Source organism: Panicum hallii, chromosome 4 (genome assembly GCF_002211085.1).
Source record: "Panicum hallii strain FIL2 chromosome 4, PHallii_v3.1, whole genome shotgun sequence".
In the NCBI taxonomy this organism is placed as follows: domain Eukaryota; kingdom Viridiplantae; phylum Streptophyta; class Magnoliopsida; order Poales; family Poaceae; genus Panicum; species Panicum hallii.
In genome coordinates, this window is record NC_038045.1 from 15,494,679 (window position 1) to 15,514,296 (window position 19,618).

Below are 19,618 nucleotides of genomic sequence, written 5' to 3' on the forward strand. Positions count from 1 at the left end.
GGGTTAATATGAAGTTGGAGCTTTGGAGGCACACGTTAGAGTCGAGGGGGTTCAGACTGAGTAGGACCAAGACCGAGTATATGATGTGCGACTTTAGCCTGACTAGGCATAAGGATGGGGACGTTAGCCTCGAAGGTCAAGTGGTGGCCAAAAAGAATACTTTTCGGTATCTAGGATCAATGCTTCAGAAAGATGGAGACATTGATGAAAATGTTAGGTATAGAATTTCAGCCGGTTGGTTGAAGTGGCGGCAGGCTTCTGGCGTCCTCTGTGACAAGAAGGTGCCACAGAGGCTAAAAGGTAAGTTCTATAGGACGGCAATTCGCCCGGCGATGCTATACGGTGCTGAATGTTGGCCTACAAAAAGGCGACATGTCCAGCAACTGAGTGTACCAGAGATGCGTATGCTGCGTTGGTTCTGCGGGCATACAAGAAGGGATAGAGTCCGGAACGAAGAGATTCGATATAGGGTCGGGGTGGCACCTATCGAGAAGAAGTTGATTCAACATCGGTTGAGATGGTTTGGACATGTACAACGGAGGCCTCCCGAGGCGCCGGTGCGTAGTGGAGTTTTAAAGCGGGGTGATAATGTAAGGAGAAGTAGAGGTAGACCTAGACTAACTTGGGACGAGACGGTTAAGAGAGACCTTAAGGAGTGGAATATAGCTAAGGAATTAGCTATGGATAGGAGCGCTTAGAGATTAGCAATTAACGTACCTGAACCGTGACCTTTGTTACTTTTTGTTTAACCCCTAACTCTTCCTTTGGCTTGTGCCCTTTTTGTGTTTCTTATTCTTATTTTCTGTGGGTTTCATCTCTAGCCTACCCCAACTTGCTTGGGACAAAAGGCTAAGTTGTTGTTGTTGTAGTATCTGGCTCTTTGCATGGTAGTCAGATGGGCAAGTAATTAAGATGGTTATAACAACAGTACCAGAACCCTCTGTACAGTATATCTGCTATTGTTTCCACACATTTATAAATGCCGAGCTCATGCAAAGCACTGTTTCAGAAAACTAATGGTTGTAAAACTTACTGCTCTCGAAAAACCAAGCTACAGTTTACCACCATAATTATTTTAGGGGTACAATACCTGTACTTGGGAGACGTAGGACAAGCCAGCAGCTTCAATGGTCAAAAGAAGAGCATGCAGTGACCACAACTGCAGGTTGGAATTCAAGCTTTTACTTAAACTAGAAAGTGAGCTCACAGTTGGGGTAACCAGAGTAGATAATGCCATTCCTCCAGCACTGTATCCACAAAAAGTACATCAGTGCAACAACATCAACATATACATACACACAACTACAAGCAGGCACAAAACAGTCATCAAATTCGAAAAATGGTGGAATGAAACATTATTTGTTATATCATGGTTAGCAACTAAAGAAAGCGATATGGGTCAAGTGGATATACGTTGAACTAAATGATTCAATTTGAAACTAAATGACAATAGACATAAATGCAAGAAAACTCATTTCCATATAGATCAGAGTTGCTTTTGCTTCTCCATAAACTCAGTTGCACAGATGAATGGGCATAAAACTAAAAGTATGGTCCATTTTGGCCATTCAACTATCGCCCGAATTTGGTTTCAGTCATGCAACTCGAAAACAGACATGATTGACCATCCAACTCCTGAAACCGTTCACAATTGGTCATCTAGCTGTTTTGATGGGCGGTTTCACTGGCGTGGACTACACATGGCAGTAGGCCCACCTGTCCATTTTAATCCCCTTCCACATTGGTGTCTCTCTCTGGGCGAATCAAGCAAGCTGCCACCGCGGACCCTCCAAGCAATGGCCTTGAGCTCCACGGCGTTGGGGCAGTGGGTGGAGCAAGGGCAGCCGGTTCCCGGCATTGGGAAGCTGGTGCTGCATTGCGGACTGTGGATCCATGGCTGGCCGGTGGTGGATCTCATCCCGCCTGAGATGGAGCTCATGGCGTGCGCGGGGATCAGGGCAGAGTCCATGGCCCCGCTGCACCTGGTGCTGGAGGAGCAGGAGATGCACCTGTTGTGGCCGCTCAAGCTGCTCAGCTTGCTTGGCTTGGTGGCAGTGGATCAAGGCATGTAGTCTAGGGGGCTCCAGCGAGGTAGTGAGGCGCAAGCAGAGTAGTGTATTCGGGTGCTGCACTACGTGGGGTCACAGGCATTGGTCCACATGTGCATATGCACGGGCGAGGTGAGAGCGAGCGTAGAGAGAGAAGGCGAAGCAAGAAAAGGAAGAGGATGAGAAGAAAGGTGACGAAGGCGGTGGCCAGGGCCATCCTTGTCTTACAGTCCTCGCTGGAGAGGAAGGATGTGATCACCTTGGCTGGCCATCAGGCAGTGTGGGGCGAGACTGAGAAGCTCCCAGCGGACAATATGGGGAAATATAGGACGGCTGAAGGAGGAAGATGCAGGAATAGGGGCTGACATGCGGGACCGTGGTATTTTATTTTGTATTTCCTAAATAAGGATGTGTTCTTAATTTTTTTTGTTGGGAGTTAATTAGTTTTCTTGAGATGACAAAGTCAATTTCAATTTGACATTCAATGATGCATATCTACACATGAAGTTTCCAGCAAAGAGAAGATACATCAATAGAGAAGAAGAATTCAAATTGACTAGATAATAGTATTAGTTAGCATCTTGTGTAACATGAGCTGTATTTTGTATGTCGGTTACTGTAGCAAGGTCGGTCCACTGTAGCAAACCGACCTCACTGCCTATATAAAGGCATCCTTAGCTCATTTGTACTGTAAGCTAGAAGCTAGCTAAAAAGCTAGAAAAGGATTGCTGTACAAGCTTCAAAATTAGCTTTGAGTAGCATATATGTGTGTATGTAAGAAGTGATAAACAAAGAAATTAGTGATTGTGCCCCTGCTCGTGTTATCCCCTGTGTTTTGTGTGTTCTAGCTGCTGCAAGAACTGCAGTGCTATTTTTATTTCCAACAGTTTAGGCAGACTCAGCCCAACCTTGCTAATGAGGATGGCTGAAGGGTGGACCCTACTGCCACTTATCCATATCAGCGAAAACCACATTGCAAACCATCTTGATGGTCAAATTTGTCCGGTTTTGACAGTTGGGTGGTCAGAGATGCCGGGTTTGGAGTTGGATGGCCAAAATCAGACTCGGGCGATAGTTGGATGGCTAAAAAGGGACTTCACTCCAAAAGTAACGGCACAAAAGATTTTGATTTTACTTCATATATCAAGGGGCTCAGTTTGTAAAGAAAACAAGAAACTTGGGACAAATTTCATCAAGTATGTTAAAAATACTCAGATCCATTTCCAAGAAAGTAAATTAGTTGTGAGGCCACGTCAACAGTAGGACATAATGGACAAAGTCAACAATGAAAAATGATGAATGGATTATCAAAGAGAATGGGCACATTTACACCTGCAGCCCATGAAGATTATTAACTGTTATTTCAGGGAGGTTCAAAATTAACACAACAAAGAGATCTCTTGAGACACCAACAACTTACCTTCGATGGATGCAGCCCAGCGAAAATGCAACTGAAGCTGTGTAGCTCAGATCTGTTGCTGTTATCAGTTCTCCAAGAAGAGAGCGAGCCTAGCAAATGAAAAATTACTTCCATCACTAGCAAGAAGAATCTGGGAAGCCTATCAGAGTATCAGTGGAGAAAAATAAATGTACCATCTGCTCGATGAGCCATGAGGAATACAAATTTATTGTATTACTATTGATATAAAAGAGTGTAAATTACATAAGACAAACATAAAAGATTTGTGCATACTAACTGAGATGACAAATAAAAGAATTTGGTGCTAGAAAACTGGATTGCAGTCTCAAGAATTTCTGCTCTACATAGAACATGATAGAACAACAGAATGGCACTTTTGAGAATCTCCGGTCTATAGAACGCACAAGTACTGGTATTAAATCACGCATGCTACAACAATGTAAATTTTTAAATTTCTTTTAATTGTTGTGCATGTTTATAGGCCATAGTTTTAGGCACCGAACAACAACAGAGGTTTAATCAAAGAAAAAATAGAACCAGAACTTAGTCCAGTCTAGTTTCTATGTTAGACCATCCCTACATATGGACTGCTTTGGGCCAGATTGAACAGTCCAGCTGCATGTAAAGCTGGGTAAAAGCCAGCATCATCCAACCAGAGGCAAGTGCGCATAAGCTGGATATCACACTGGGCTTGTGCACAGGTAGGTAGTATGGCCAAAAAGCTCTGACAAGTAGGGGCACATGGAAGTCAAACATGCAACTTCATGCTCAAGTGTCTTGAGCAAGTTCTGCTCACCATATCAGCCCTAGAATCTTTTAAGTATTGCTGCAAACTTATAGAACATTGGACATTCTGGTCTGTCCTTTGAACCAGTGGTCCAAAAAGTAAATCGGCGATTGGAGTGGCAAACAGGCAAATAGGAAATGAAATGGAAACATCAAAATTCTAGAGAGAGTGTAAAAGATAAATAATTTGTATCATATTAGAGAGGTAGATATGTAAGGAAATTAAATATTGACACCGAAAATCTTTTACAACAAATATAAAAAGATAATAAAGGGACAAACCATCCTTGCAGTGAAGATATCATTCCCAACTCGTGCTAATAAACCGAGGCCCTCGCATGCTGCTCGCCGCTGTGCTGTAGAAATTTCAGTCTCTCCTAAAATGGCCTGAAGCAGCTATCATGTTAAATTTGAAAACGAAAAAGGAGGGAAATTTGAAATTACAAGTTGCCAAATACTGTGTATCACATTACCTTGAATATGGACTGGATCATACTTAATATATCGATTGGCAATGATTGAGCACCACGTAAAGTGAGGAATTCCTGGAGCACAGCATGTACAATATTGGAAAAACTAAGGGAATAGATGATATTGTTAGAGGGCAGAATACATAATAAATATGATAAATACCTTTAACCCTGACAATATAGCAACACATGTATTTGTAACAAGACACGTAAACCATGGGTACTTCTTCCCAGACTTCAGGCACTGGTCAAGATTGTTCAAAAGCCCTATCTTGACCGTGTTTTCCTGTCAGTGGATGTGTTAACATAAAATTAGAGAACCATCCAGCAAGGGGAGAATTTTCTAAGAGGAATGTGAGTGGATCCCAGAATTAAGATTGCACCTGACATGCAAAGATGGAACCATAACAGAGAAGCATCTGGTTGACAAGCATTTTGCGAACCGATTCTGGCTTCATATAAGAAAAAAGAACCATATATTATTCAAAATCAGCACCTGACTATCAAAAATCACACGGATAAGTGGTCAACTATAAGAAGCATAATAGCTATAGACTATACAAAACGACACAATTAATCAAATTCCTAGTTACATCATTAAGATTGTGCAAGTTGGAATAATGGCATCTCTATGGGAATGACAAATATTCCTAGGGCTCGCTTGCCATCCTCAGAGAGAATGCTGTTTTCCAACCACCATACTTCTTTGGGATATTACAAGTCTAATACTGTTCTTTTTTCAGAATGGTAGTGTACTACCATTTTGCATATCTGAAGGCGGTTTGACGTGCAATTTTCTTAAACAGAAAAGGTAAACTGACGGGGACCAGTTCACGCTAGTTTGGAATTGGCCTGAGGCAGTGTTCGCCTACACAGGCTACACGGCCATGTACACGGCGTGTACACGTTACTCGATGGGTAGACGTGCAGTTTAGGCCATAAACGGTATATTACACGTTACACGAATTTACATGGGTTACACGGTGTGTACACGGGCTAAATGGGCTACACGGCACGGAAAAAAGCATTCTAAACGGGCGAGTAGCATACTGTTTAGGATAGAGAACACATCGCTTAAAGGTCTTGTTTAAAGATTCAATTTTAATTCACGCAAAAGTGAATGCAAAACTCTCCAATAGTCATTCTCACTTGAAATTATTTTTTAACTTGTCATTATTATTGTTAGTTTTAAGCATATATACATGTTACTATACTTATATTTGTCAATATGGTACAAAACGTGTAATCCATGTAATACCGTGTACACAGTCTACACGCTACACGGACCCACACCGACCGTTTAGCGTTTACCGTTTAGGTGAACATTGGCCTGAGGTAAGGGTACCATTTCTCAGCCTACATATAAGAAGACAGCTACCTGAGGAAAGTTGCTGATTTCATCATCCCACACGCATGGTAGAAACCCGTCAACACCACCATCAAAGGCACGTAATTCATCCTCAAACGAATCCCTGTTAGCCAAACAGTCCATCAAAATTCAAAAATGCAAAAGAACACAGATTTTGCTGGACGATAATACAAACCCATACTCAAGAAATACCTTCCAGGTATCCATGGGCCCAGCGAAGCATCTCTCTTATCCAACAAAAACTTCAAGCATGAGCTTTCTTCCCATCCAGAAGGATCACTAGTTCCATCAACCATAATGTTATACACGGAAAGGCACGTAATACAACATTCCAGAATGGGGTGAGAAAGTTCATACTAACTGAAGATTTTTTAAAAAGATTAAAGTCATGTGAGCAAGCTCCAATGTTATGCATTGAAACAGGAAAAGGACTACCAAAGAAACAATCATGCAGAGATGTCCATCATGCGAAGACTTATTGAACTATGTTCAGATGAAAAGTGCATCTGAATATATAAAAAAGAAAGCCTCATACGGAGTAACTGATATTTTCAGAACTCAACCTAACTCAATGCAGGTACAAAGAAATTTCCTAGCACGCTAATCTCAAACTTCTTAGGAGAATGAGGCAAAACTGGTTCACAAGACCCTTGAAGCATTAAAAGTATGCTGTCAATAAAGGTATAAATATCTAAGTTTGTTGATTCAAACCCCTGCTATCTGTTTTTTTTTTAAATGTGAAACATGATCCATTAACCTGCTGACCTGCGGTTGTTCACTATATTTAATAACTTCAGCACGCCAATTCATAATAATTTGTCAAATCTAAAGACAACAACAACAGAATCAAAGAAATTTCCAACCTGAATGGACTTGAGCATAGCTGAAGCATCTGCTGGTGCTCGGATTTATACACCACTGGATTGGAAAGGGACTGATATGCCATCAATGTTCTAGTTGTGAATAGGTCCAGTGCAGACTTTACATCGGGCACTGGTTTCGATTTCAACGAAGATATGAGGGATAGAGCTCTGAGTGATATAGGTCAGACTTCAGACTTAAGCATCCAGAAGATAAAAATCGGAACAGAAATTCAGCAGTAAATGTTTACGCACCCACCAAGGTAGGCCAGTACAGGATTAAGCAGGATTCCTCCATCAGCAGTTGTGATAATTGGATAAACAAAACTTCTTATGAAGGCAGTAAGCGCCTCGATTGCAACTGACAGAACCCTGCAGCAGATATACTAAAAAGTTAGAAACTACCATCCATTTAAAGAAAATTAAAATGGTTTGAATGAGCCCCAATATGATGTTAGAACTAGATATATAGTATGGCATCCAAGATAAAGAAAAAGATATTGCTCATGAAAAACACGTAATGTTGCAAACGCAATCTATCCACAGTTGATGAAACTCACCGCAGTTCTGATGCCCAATCCTGTATATGACGAAGGTACGATTCAGGATTTCCAGTAAAAGGACCAGCCCATAGCAAAAGAACATCAAAGACCTGGTCTTCCAGCTCCTGCATGCGGAGTCATGTATAATAGAAAGAGTCATTGCTATTAAATATCTACCTGTTTTACATACATTATAAAGTATCTCTAATACCTCTTTTGGCATGGATGCTAGAAGAGAGGCTAAAAGCAACCACCCAGCTTCACGCTCTGCAATAGCAGCCGCTGGATTTCGACTGAAACCATTCAGCATTTTTTTGGACAATTCAAGTACTGATTTGGGCAGCCTGCATGATATTCAACATGCAATGGCAGAAATACATGAGGTCAAATCATTAAAAGGTAGTTAAAGCATATTTATATCTCAGAACAAGGAATTGTTCCATCCCCTGTTTCAAAAGAATGCTAGGCGGAGCAGCACAGCCTCACCTAGCACTAGGCATTCTTTCACCTAGAGACTAGAGTGATCTAGGGGGTTGATCTAACTACGAATGGGGCACAAATTGGAGACGTAGATGAACTATGGTCATGCGACTCATGGATACATGACAATATCTTGTTTCATTATGTCATATTTCCTCTATTTAGCATGGGACGGAATGTTTAGGCGCTAAGCGGAGGCTGACCGCTTGCCTAGCTCCTAGTACTTTCTGAAACATCAGTTCCATTAAAAGAAGAGTTCAGTTGACAACAAAATCAATTTTTTTCAGTCATTCATAGTTTCATACATACCTAACAGAAAGAGAACCATGCCTCTCAGAATTAGAGAAATGTTCCATCTAGGACAAGATATCGTGTATTGTTTCTCTCATCAGTGAAAAAACACCATGAATGTTTCTATCCGTTTTCAATAGTTCATGGTGGCAAATGCCAAAATACCCTAGTTTGATAGGGCTCAGTGGAGATTTCAGTCTATTTTGGTGCCAGCAACAACAGGCACCAGATCTTACTGGCCTACACTCATCCTGCCTTAGAGCGGACTGCACTGTGAAATAAGGGTATCCCCCACATTTTACCGTGTAAGAGTAGCACAGCATAGCAGTGCTATGCAATTAAACAATACCCAAACTCATGTGGCAGATGCAACATTTAACAACTCCAAGTGACATATATAAAATAATCCATCACAAAGATAACCAACTAGAAGACCAAATGCACAATCTTCTAGCTCTCTCATGGGGTCACATGATTCAGGCACAGTTCACAATGTCAAATACCCATACTAACAATGCCTTATACCCAGCAAGGTTGCATCAACATGGGCACACTAACACACGTATGCAACTATGCATGACAACTGTAACTTATATATGGCATCCATGATAATGCTACAAGCCTGCAGATATGCATAATGTTTTCTTTTGCAAGCCAAATGTGTGATTTAGACTTCAGATTGTTGCTTTTATCTAGTGCTAGTCTTGTCTTCACAAGTATCACAAGGTAGGTTGCCAATTGAATCAACCACAGAAAGTAAAGCTCAGGAACTAGATGTGTAAACTGGAATACATCAGGCTACTCGTGCTCTGCTGCAGGGAAGTTCCTTGTGGCGTCGACAGGCTGATGCAATACTAATGGCATGATTCTGTGGATATACCATTTGGACAAACATGTATTTTCGACTACATGCATTTTTTGTGTTTTGACTGTGGTCCTGCCAGGCTGCCAGCATCATTTTAATAGATTTTCTTTGAATTTCACAAATTCTGGAAATATGCTTCCAAGATGTCATCAGATTAGATTCCAGCCACGTTCAGAATGTGAATATTTAAAATTTATAATCAAGGATAAACATAGTATGGTGAAATCTACTGAGGTGAACCTCGCAGGATAACCAAGAAGTAACTTCGGCGAGATCGCAACAAGAGCAGCTAGCACAGTAGCCTGTCCGTGTAGTGAGTCGAGCTCAACGTTCAAATTCTTGCCCTGCTATAACCAAATTTATCAGGAGAGTAAAGGTTAAAGCAAAACTGTATCATGAAAAAATTATGGCAAAAACAGCAAGAAGGAACAAATAATTCATAGGAAAGATTAACCAAAAGCCAATGATAAATTCAGCAAATAAGGACTGAACAATATGTTATGTAGCTAGTGCCGATTCATCCACATAGGAATTGTAAATACAGAACTAGGCCAGTGAACATTTGCAATGACCTCTGAGGGAGTAACTTGAGCAAGACAACAGTACACGATCCGGTCTATCACTTCTGCATGTACTGCACACACAGCTTTTTTCACACGAATATGCAGGAGAGCTGCATATCATTGCATTATAGGAAGAAAAAAAATATAAGGGTTGTTCAAATCCACTTGCCACCACTACTGTACACAGTTTCAGTCTTCTGCTGTATGGACAGTGCACATTGTGCACCAATTTTTGCTATTTGGGAGACAACCAAACATGATTGTGAAGCTGCATAAGAGATGCAGTTATTAGAAGTTTGAACTTGTTCTAACTTCAACTGCAAGGTGTGGTTCTGGCATCAGTAGAGAAGCATAAGCTAGGCCAAAAGGAACCATGTGTCCCCTCTTTCAAATTTCTCAAGAAATCAAATACTGCTATGAAAGAAAAGGTTGTTTCTTTTATTTTGCCCCCCCCCCCCCCCCCCCCCCCGCAATACTAGCCAAGTTCAGCCACTGACTGGAAGTAATTAACTTCAGCCATTTTAAGATCAATGGTTATTTTAATAAATTCTGCAAAATATAGCCGACCATGTTGCACTCTCAATATATCCCCTAATACAAGTTTTAACACAGCAAAGATTAAACCAAAGTATAGCAATAGCCAGGCTAGGCTTGTTGCTGTTGGGAAGTAACACAATACCTTATCAAATGATACAGTCTCTCTAAGAGCATGCAATGTTGTAACAGCATATGAAACTAAACCACCTACACATGTAGGATCAACCTCTGCTAAAGCACGCAACGTTAAAGCTGCCTCCACGCGGACCTATACAAGGTTAAAAGAAGATATCAAGGTCGATCAACAGCTTCATACAACACAGAACGAGAAAAAATGATAACATGATTAAGAAAAAAAATGTAGCATGGACTGGAGTAAGTTTCATGTTGTCCTTTCAGGAAATGAAATACACAACAAGAACAGCCCAGGTGCATCAACATCAGGCTGCACCAAAAGTGGCAACCAATGCATCCAACTTTCAAGTCATTAACATGAAATGAATGCAACAGAAAATAATGAAAGATAAAGTAGCATTCAGTTTGCCTCAGCATCCACTAAGATTAGATGCATAGCAAGCGTTTCTCTGTAGGAACTGATAAACAAAAGATATCCTGAAATGATCTTTAAGAAATTAATGTAAACTTTTAATCTAAAGGGTGCTAAACCATGGGTTCTCATTAAAGGAGACAGGGGATAATAATAAAGAATTATTTGTATAATCTTCTCATCATCACCGGTTTACCATTTTAAAAAAATAAAATATATTCAAGATAGATTACAATATGGCAATTAATCAAGTTTTTCCAGAAACTAATTGTTAAGGCACCCCAAAAGCCCACATCAGTGAAAAAAATCATTGCCTTGGTATGTGTGCAAGGGTCACTTTGTCAATCAAACAAAACACGAGGGAGTAAATGGTTAAGCCTACCCGTGCGAGTTGAAAAGGCACAATTCAACAGTGTGTGTGTATATATCATGATTATTTAGTCCGATATGGTATGTATTTGTGAACAATACAATGGTTCAACAGAAAGTGTTACAGAGATTGTGTGCACAACATACATGAGCTGAAGAATGAGATAGTGCTGCAACAACTGTGTTATCAAGAACATCCTTAAATTCAGCTGGAACCTGCAGGATAGCACATGCCATATATTCATAGCATTAGTGAAAAAGGTAACCAGAAAGAATTTGAACATTTTCCAGAGTACACATAAAACATAAAGATGTCCTAAATTTAACTGGAAATGCACCAAGTATACTACAGTAATTGTCAGGGGGGCGCAACTAGCCATGCCATGCCACACCCATCTTAGAGATAACCCAACTAATCTTGAATGGAAACATGAGTTAGAAATAACAGGGGTTCTGGAACAAAGGGTTCCTGAAGGAATTCTGTAAAAGGTGAATCATATAAAAATTCTTCCTATGGTGCCAGTCAGATTCCAAATATGAGCTCAAATCACATGTTGGAGTTCTTTTGTTAACTCCAAAGCAACTTTACTTTTCCTCTCTCCAATTCTCTTCACTCATGAAATTTTCCTTCAACATTCCGATAGTACATCAATGATCCAAACACGTCCTGCACTTTTCAGTTCCTGTGAGCATGCACTATGCATGACAAATTGGCACCAGATCCTTGTCCTAATCCTACTTTTTTTTCCAATTCTTCCAAAGAGGCCCCAAGATGGATCAGAGATAGATCTAAGATTTGTTTTTGGATTAGATCTATAAATCTTTACTTGAGGAAGTGAGACAATAGATTTGAAAGCAAGCAAGTTATATCCTCCCTCCCTCCCTCCCACCCAAAACCCACCACGTCCATACACTGTCATCCCCCCCCCCAACACACACACACGCAGCCAACCATGTTATACAGTTACCCATTGTGTTCCTTACGCAAGGGACATAACAGTAATTGTTCAAGTTCGTCCTAATGGAGGTTGCAATAAACAGGGGCAGGGAAAACATCAAATACAGTAATACAGTTACAACTGTAAATACCTCACCCAAGCTTCTCAACAGGTACGACAAAATCCGTAATGTTGCCACTCTCATTGGAGCTGTGTAGTTTGAAGACTCCAGCTGTACCAAAATTGCACCATGTAAAGTCGTAGACTCAAATAACTTTTACAGTTTATGACTAGAAGGAATCTGCCAACCTTTCTTCCAAGAAATACCAAAAGTTCACGTTGTGTTGGCTCAGTCATCTGATCCGCAACACCAACTCGGAGAACATACAGAACACATGCCTGGTAGTTACATAATGAGCAAATCAGAACCCTCAAATTTGGGAAAATGGTATGTATATGACCACTATGTCCGAACCCATAACCCTCAAATTTAGGAAAATGGTACGTATATGACCAATGTGTCCAACCCAATGTATTGAGCCACATGAGCTGCTGATGAGACCTGCAACTGGTGGGTTTGGTGCGGGCTTACGCGGGTCGTACAAAGTTCAAACCCATCGTATGCATAGCACAATTCTTAGATCTAATATTTTATATTATCATCATGCAATAAAATTCCTTCCTGGTGTCTAATATATTTTCTCCTCGGTAAACTAAATTTTTTAATCCAATACTAGTACTAGAGGCCTTAAGCTGCTATTTCCACAACTATCTTCTACTGATGAAAACTGTTTTCACTCTGGTGACATGCATAATCAGTTCGAACTAAATAATAGGATACCACTAACCAGTTCATGGATCAAGAAACCTTAGGTCAACAAAAGAGGATACCAGTGCATGTGGATCAGGATAATCATTCCCTTGGAGAATTTCCATCACTTGTATGGCATAGTTTTGAAGTTCACTATCTGGGGTTCCATACTTCATATGAATCATCTGTAACCAACAAAAGGAGCAAAATGAAATGCCAATACATCATAAAAGTAAGTCAAACTGACCAATCTAGTCCAATATTGAACCATGAGAATTTATACAATGATCAAAAGCAACACTTGCAGTTAGAGGACTCTTTCAGAGACACATGTAATGGACAAGGATTACGTGTAATACAATTCCTTCAGTCTTATCATATAAAATGGGTAAAGGTTAAATGAAAATAAATAAAACAATACAGTGTTATGCTGTCATATCTTCTGTGCATTCATGATAACTAGTTAGTAAGGTATTATTCTACTTTTGTTTGCATAATATTGTATGCAATCAAATAGCTCTCTGTTGTGCTCTTCTAGCACAAAATGTGCCATGTTATTAATTACCTAGTTTTTTCAGTCATTTGCTATTATTATCTTTCATACTTCCTAGTTTAGCTCCACTGTTTTAAATAAAAATTACCTGTAGAAAGAACACCCATGACAAAGCCAAACCAATCCGGAGTTTTTTTACATTAGCCCCATTTGCTGCAATTTGAAATCAAGAAACACTAGGCTCAGTGCACATAAGAATGGACATTTGTCAGACATCAAAGCTAACTTGAGCAATGAATGAATAATCCCTAAACAAAAGTTTGCAACAGCGTTCAAAGGGTACCATAACATAAACTCTAAATATTAAAGAACACAAAGAAGAACAAGAAAAGAAGGCCCATCCAATCTTCTCTAAGGCTGATGTAATCCTTCTACTTTCTTGCTTGAGAATGGAGATTACATTAGGCATTCTTATATAAGAGGTACAGTCCTAACAAATTAAGGTAGAATCAATCTAAATAATAATCTATTAAGTAACAGATAATACAGAAATAACTAACTGATATCATGTTGGGGCAGGGAACTTGGCTTTATTAAGAGGACAGATTAGAGATAACAACGGCAGATTGAGCAGAGGCCGACCTCCTTGAGGAAGGACTCTACTCAAATTCTGCATACCTAGACTCCTAAGCTGCTACGGCTTATATACTGCCAAGCCTAACAAACAAAAGCAACAAACTCTGCTGAAAATAATCCCTGCCGCTAACTAACTAAACCAATCTACTCCTGGTGGTTGTGGCGCCGCCTCCTCTGATATGTCAAGCCAACGAAGGAGTCCATAACATATCATAAGAAATTTTTTCTCATACGACAAATTGTCAACCATTTTGTCCAACAAATAAGCCTTCCAAGAACCAGTCCAACCAGAGCTAACCTAAGCACCAGGAAGATTCCAATCAAGTAGGCCCCAGGATCATGTCCCAAAACTGGTAGTAACTGAGAATATAAGCTATAACGACCTTTAAAATATTGTATTTGTCGGAATCAAATTTTGGTAATACTAGTTGAACCACTGATGGTTTTAGTTGCTAGAGTTTATCTTAATTAGAAGCAGCAAGGAAAGTACAGATAGGAAGGTGCATGGAAAAGTTAAAAAGAAAAGGACATAAAAGCATGGAATTTTTCATTTCTCAGTTTTCTGAACACAAGGAATTAATTTAAATTTCATTTAAGAATGATAATCAAAATGTAAACATTTCTTTTCATGGAACTACATTCATGTAGTTAGATGTATTTGATCATTCACAAGTAGGATAGAATTTTGTTTCACCTTTGACAAATGGCACAATCAAATGCTTCTGTACACCATCTTCCAATTTCTTCGCAGAAGCAGTTTGCTTTTTCCCTCCTTTCTTCACCTATCAAATACACTCATATCTAAATCATAAAAACAAAATAGTTAAAAAATGTGAAAAAGTATTAAGCTATATACCTGGGCAAACGGGTTCACTGAAAGAGCAAGTATGGCACCAAGTGCTTCAGCAAATGAATCTCTAACTGAAGATACACTATCTTCCAAACCCTGTGACAAAACATAAATAAAAGGAATGGACTCAGCATATGGTTTTGAGCAAGCTGAGTTGCACTAAACATGAGAAAGAAGGGAAATAAACAATACCTTGACACAATAAAACATGGAATTATCAAATTCAGCCATCCCCAACCCAGGCCCCCCGATATTAGCAAATGCCTTCAAGCAGCGTGCTGCCGCAACTCTGACAATGAACGATTTATCACTTACACCTCCTCGCATGATGATACGGAAAGCCTCCTGGTAAGCTGCAGCACCACCACCACCACCAGAGCCTTCCAATGCATTTTCAAGCAAGAGAAGAGCATCTTGTCTCACAAAGTCCTGACATTTTTGTTTGAGAGCGCTGTCAGAATTTCTTTTTACTAGTAGAAAGTGAATAGGACCCATTAGTCCATGACATGATCATCAAAATGGAGAAGGCTGGACATCACAAGCAATAGTTCAAGAGCATCAGAGGTTCTTAGAGATTAGAAAGAAACGAGATTCTAAGAGATTAGAAAGAAAGCAATGAATAAGGAATCAACAGGTAATCTATTGCAGCAATTTCTCATCTTACAGGATCATTATTTCTTGATATTCGAATAAAAAATTCATATATCTAAAACAAAATGATGTATTGCAAAATAACTTTTGGAAAAATGCAGACAGAACAAAGAATTGTGAACAGTTAGATTTTCTAAAGAAGACACAAGAATGAGGAAGTATAGACCAGTAGCGGAATTGCAGGGAAGCATACAACCTCATGATACTTCATAAGTTTGGCTACAATGCTTGATGTCTCAATCAGCCCTGCAGTAATCTTGCGCCCAAATAAACGATAAATTTCTCCCAGACATTGTGCTGCACCTGTTTGGAAATTTTTGGTTTCTATAAAATTATAAAAAATAGAATAAATAATGAAAATGAAATAAGGTGATCACGAGATAATATACAGCATTATAATCTGGCCTCAACAAGAAATTGAGACATCAGCATCTCATTGCACAAGACACATAAGAAGAAAATGTGTTGTTTTGGCAGCAGCATCATGCCGGTGCTGTTTTGGCAGATAAGACCGAAACCTCTCTGGTAATCTTAAAGGTTGTTTGTATGATCAGTTCATTGCAATTTTAAAGAAAAAATTTTGAGGAGCTTTTATATGTTAGCAAAACTGATTTTGGTTTGCTGCACTTGGCAAGGGATTGTGACTATAAAATACTTGCCTGCCCAATCCTTGGTTTAGTCCAGGGTTTGGCAAAACCTTAACGTAAGACAAAGGGAATTGAATCCAGGTATGCTTAGGGCTCTCATGTACCTAACAAAACCCAACGCCGATACTGAATACCCTTAAGCCTTGGCAGCTAAAAACAATCAACTGGACACTCTTTCTGTGTTCACAAATTTGATCCATTTTATCCATTCTTAATCTTTCATTCTAACCAAAGCGAGTTGACAGAAACAGAAGCATGCCTCTGTCTTTCAGTTTGTCCATGCCTTATTTCAAGAAAGACTTATGGACTTGCTATAATGGAACTTATTTCCCCATGGACAACTCAGGACATCCTATGATCTCCACTACTGAATGTTTCCAGTTAGGCCCAGAGAATAAAGGGCCAAAGGGTACAACAAATTCATGCATATTTGTGTATTTAGGACTAAAGTCTATTGATACTCCAGAAAAATATAGATATATGAATGCATCATCTAAAGGCGCATACAAAGCTTATGTCTGATAAGTGAAGTGTTAGTTTTCCTTTTGTACCAAAGTCAGTTCTTTCCTTGATTATTTCTTTTCGTCCATTATCTTCTCAAACTTTAGCAATAGTCTTACCACAATACCATCCTACTGTGCTACATGTTCCTTTTTGTGCTAATCATATTTAGAAAGAGAAAAATATGGTATTTTCAAAAGCAATACCACCTATCAAATTTTTCCTGTACTTCCCAAAATATTCACTTCTCTACATTGTTTTTTCCAACTGAGGGAATCAGGGAGAGATTGTGAAGGCTTCAATTGGTGCAGCTTCAGTGGAAAATCAAGCCATGTCTTTGATAGGAAAATTGAGTTAAAGTGCTTACAGCTCAGTGAGGTGGCATTTTGGAAATTTTTAACTTGCTGCAAAATCAAATAGAGGGGCTGCAGCAGCTGTAAGCCCGGGTGGTCTATGACTGGCTGGCCACAACACGATGCATTGTAAGAGTGCATTACTGCATTGTACATGCTCATTTTGCAAGATCAGACAACTGATCTGATATGATTTCACTTTGTCATTAATATGATGCTGAATAAATGAATTTCTAAACAGATGAGTAATGATTCATACAAGGAATCTAGAAAGACAAAATTGCAATTCCTAACCTGCACATGCCGTGGGCTCTGCTCTTTTCACATCTACCAACCACCCCTGCAAGGTACTCGCCCTTGAGTATACTGATATCGCATCACCTTTCTCAATTATTCTGCCCATCGCTGATGATGCCAAGCGTCGAACAGGGCGCCGGGCCCCAAGGACGAGCAAGGATTGGAGAGCATCCTCGCATTTCCTTTGCCAAAGCTGTATGGTCTCCTGCATAGATAGCAACACCAAAACACACAATTCAACATCAGCATTATCCAGCCGGTCTTCCATTCAAATCACGATCGGCTGCGTGCGTCATGCATGTCCTTCTGTTGCCCCTTCGACCACAGCTAAACCCAACCAAATGAACAGAGCAAGTTGCTAGGCAGGGGCGAAGCCACGGCATGCTAGCCTGGTGCACAGGCACCAGGGTAAAACCAACTTTTATCACTAAATTCACTAATATTTACCATATATCACAAGAAAAATTTGTTTGATACTTAAGGGGTGCACCACCTCAATTTTTATGTTAGCTTCGCCCCTGTTGCTAGGGTGGAGATCACTATTGCTATGCAAGGACAAGTGCAAAAAGTAGCAGCGAGAAAGCGAGCCAATTCAGGCAGATCACGGCAGAGCAATAAGCTAGAGATCCACTGGGAGGGAACCCGCACAATTTACAGCGACATCAGCAGACGTACAGGCGCGCGCACTGCTCCAAGGGGAGAGATCTGCGCGCTAGGAAATGAAGTCGCCAGGGGACGGGCGGACCTTGGGGGCCTCGTCAATGGCGGAGGAGAGCTCAGAGAGGAGGTCGAAGCATAGGAGCGCGTCGGGGCTCTTCTGCCTGGCCGAAGCCACCACGGACTCGAGCTGCGCCACCAGCGCGCCGAACCGCGACAGCGGTATGGGCTCCCCGCCGCCGCCCTTCGCCATGGGGTGGGGGCGGGAGCGCGTGACGGGTGTTTGGGGGTCGTCTTGTTCAAGCGAGATCTACGAGCCGTCGGGGCGTGAGGTGTTGCCTGCGGTGGGTTCGGCGGTCCTGCTCGCCGAGTCGCGAAAATGGATGAACGGAGTGACCCGGATCCGGTTTCAAAAAAAATTACTAAAGAACCAATTTTAAAACTAGTTTGAAAAAAGAAAAGAACCATATTACTCCCCTCACCAATCCACCCTATCCACTTAACCTCCTGAACAAAATTTAAAGTCAATTTACTCTTTGAACAGTTTCAATCAGTCCAGTCTACATCTATTGATATATCTCTTTTTTTCTTCGTATATAAATTGAATTTTAATTTCAAGTTTTGTATGTGGATAGAGAACATGATGTCTTATGCTAAAAAATAAATTAAAAAAATTATTGGTATTTTCATAGGTTCAGAAGATTTAATATAAAACTGATCTTAGAGATACAATTGTACATTAAAAATAATAATGAAAAATTTATAGTATACTTTCTAGCATAGGGCATCATATTATGAGTTATCTTGCAAAATTTAAAGTTAAAATTCCACTTATACGTAGAGAAATAAAAAAGAGAAATCTCGATAGGGGCAAATTGGGCCAATTGAAATAGTTTGGGGAGGTGAATTGAGCCTAAATTTTGTTCACATAGTTAAGCGGACAAAGTGGATTGGTTGGGAGACAAAAATAAACTTTTCCATTTGAAAATATATCACAGGCAAAATTAGCGAAGGTCAAGTCCAATCTTTCATACTGTTGACGCTAAAATTTTGCAAGAGAAATCAGAGCTAATGAAGATTTTGAAGAAGGTCGATGCCCATTCTGCTCGAAGCAAAGGGGATCTAGTCAAAATCATTAGGAGTCGCGGTTAAAGATGACGTGGCATGAGTCTGGACCCGAGCGGGGTTCGGTCAAAAAGCACGCTGGGAGAGTTTGAATCGGACTGGATGATAACATCGGCAGAAGATCTTGCGAAAGTCCGGCTTCCTTACGTTTTATCTTGTAGATATGGTAGTTTTCCATTTAAGTCAAGTTTGTAATCGGTTGTGTTTGATCTGGACTCTTAGTACTAGGCTATAAATAGTAGATCTTAGGGTTTTGTAAAAAATAATCATCAATTCAACACAATACTTTTTCCGGCACTTCACCAAAACTCTAGGAGCAGAAGTAGAGTACTTCTCGTCAAATTATTCAGAAAATAGAGCTGCATAGGATCCATCTCCGTCTTGTTGGTAAGTTCATGTTTATCAGATTCTCTAGACTTTAGCTACCGGCATATCGTTGTAGTTTCGTCTAGTTCAATATACCAAGTTATCGATTTCTATCAAGTTCTCATGAGGCAGCATCGTTCGATCTC

The 19,618-nt window shown here is 40.1% G+C and overlaps 1 protein-coding gene across 7 annotated transcripts in view; it reads right to left on the reverse strand.

The window, feature by feature from the left end:
* LOC112888896 (protein SWEETIE) overlaps positions 1–18,342 on the reverse strand; it is a 41,576-nt gene extending 23,234 nt beyond the window's left edge. For 4 of the 7 annotated variants that reach the window (XM_025955280.1, XM_025955279.1, XM_025955276.1 and 1 more), the window contains exons 1-25: positions 18,070–18,342; positions 17,322–17,529; positions 15,723–15,829; positions 15,068–15,304; positions 14,882–14,971; positions 14,720–14,807; positions 13,538–13,602; positions 12,977–13,081; positions 12,395–12,484; positions 12,237–12,317; positions 11,295–11,363; positions 10,374–10,499; positions 9,372–9,478; positions 7,707–7,839; positions 7,514–7,620; positions 7,209–7,325; positions 6,957–7,124; positions 6,286–6,372; positions 6,103–6,196; positions 5,108–5,176; positions 4,888–5,010; positions 4,728–4,799; positions 4,537–4,641; positions 3,469–3,557; positions 1,091–1,247 (exon numbers count right to left, since the gene is read on the reverse strand). In XM_025955280.1, coding sequence (XP_025811065.1) covers positions 1,091–1,247; positions 3,469–3,557; positions 4,537–4,641; positions 4,728–4,799; positions 4,888–5,010; positions 5,108–5,176; positions 6,103–6,196; positions 6,286–6,372; positions 6,957–7,124; positions 7,209–7,325; positions 7,514–7,620; positions 7,707–7,839; positions 9,372–9,478; positions 10,374–10,499; positions 11,295–11,363; positions 12,237–12,317; positions 12,395–12,484; positions 12,977–13,081; positions 13,538–13,602; positions 14,720–14,807; positions 14,882–14,971; positions 15,068–15,304; positions 15,723–15,829; positions 17,322–17,529; positions 18,070–18,234 — 2,859 coding nt within the window. In that variant the 5' untranslated portion in view covers positions 18,235–18,342. The remainder of the gene's footprint in view (positions 1–1,090; positions 1,248–3,468; positions 3,558–4,536; positions 4,642–4,727; positions 4,800–4,887; positions 5,011–5,107; positions 5,177–6,102; positions 6,197–6,285; positions 6,373–6,956; positions 7,125–7,208; positions 7,326–7,513; positions 7,621–7,706; positions 7,840–9,371; positions 9,479–10,373; positions 10,500–11,294; positions 11,364–12,236; positions 12,318–12,394; positions 12,485–12,976; positions 13,082–13,537; positions 13,603–14,719; positions 14,808–14,881; positions 14,972–15,067; positions 15,305–15,722; positions 15,830–17,321; positions 17,530–18,069) is intronic. The other 3 variants (XM_025955277.1, XM_025955281.1, XM_025955275.1) reach the window with 3 other exon arrangements.
* Between the last annotated feature and the right edge of the window lie 1,276 nt (positions 18,343–19,618).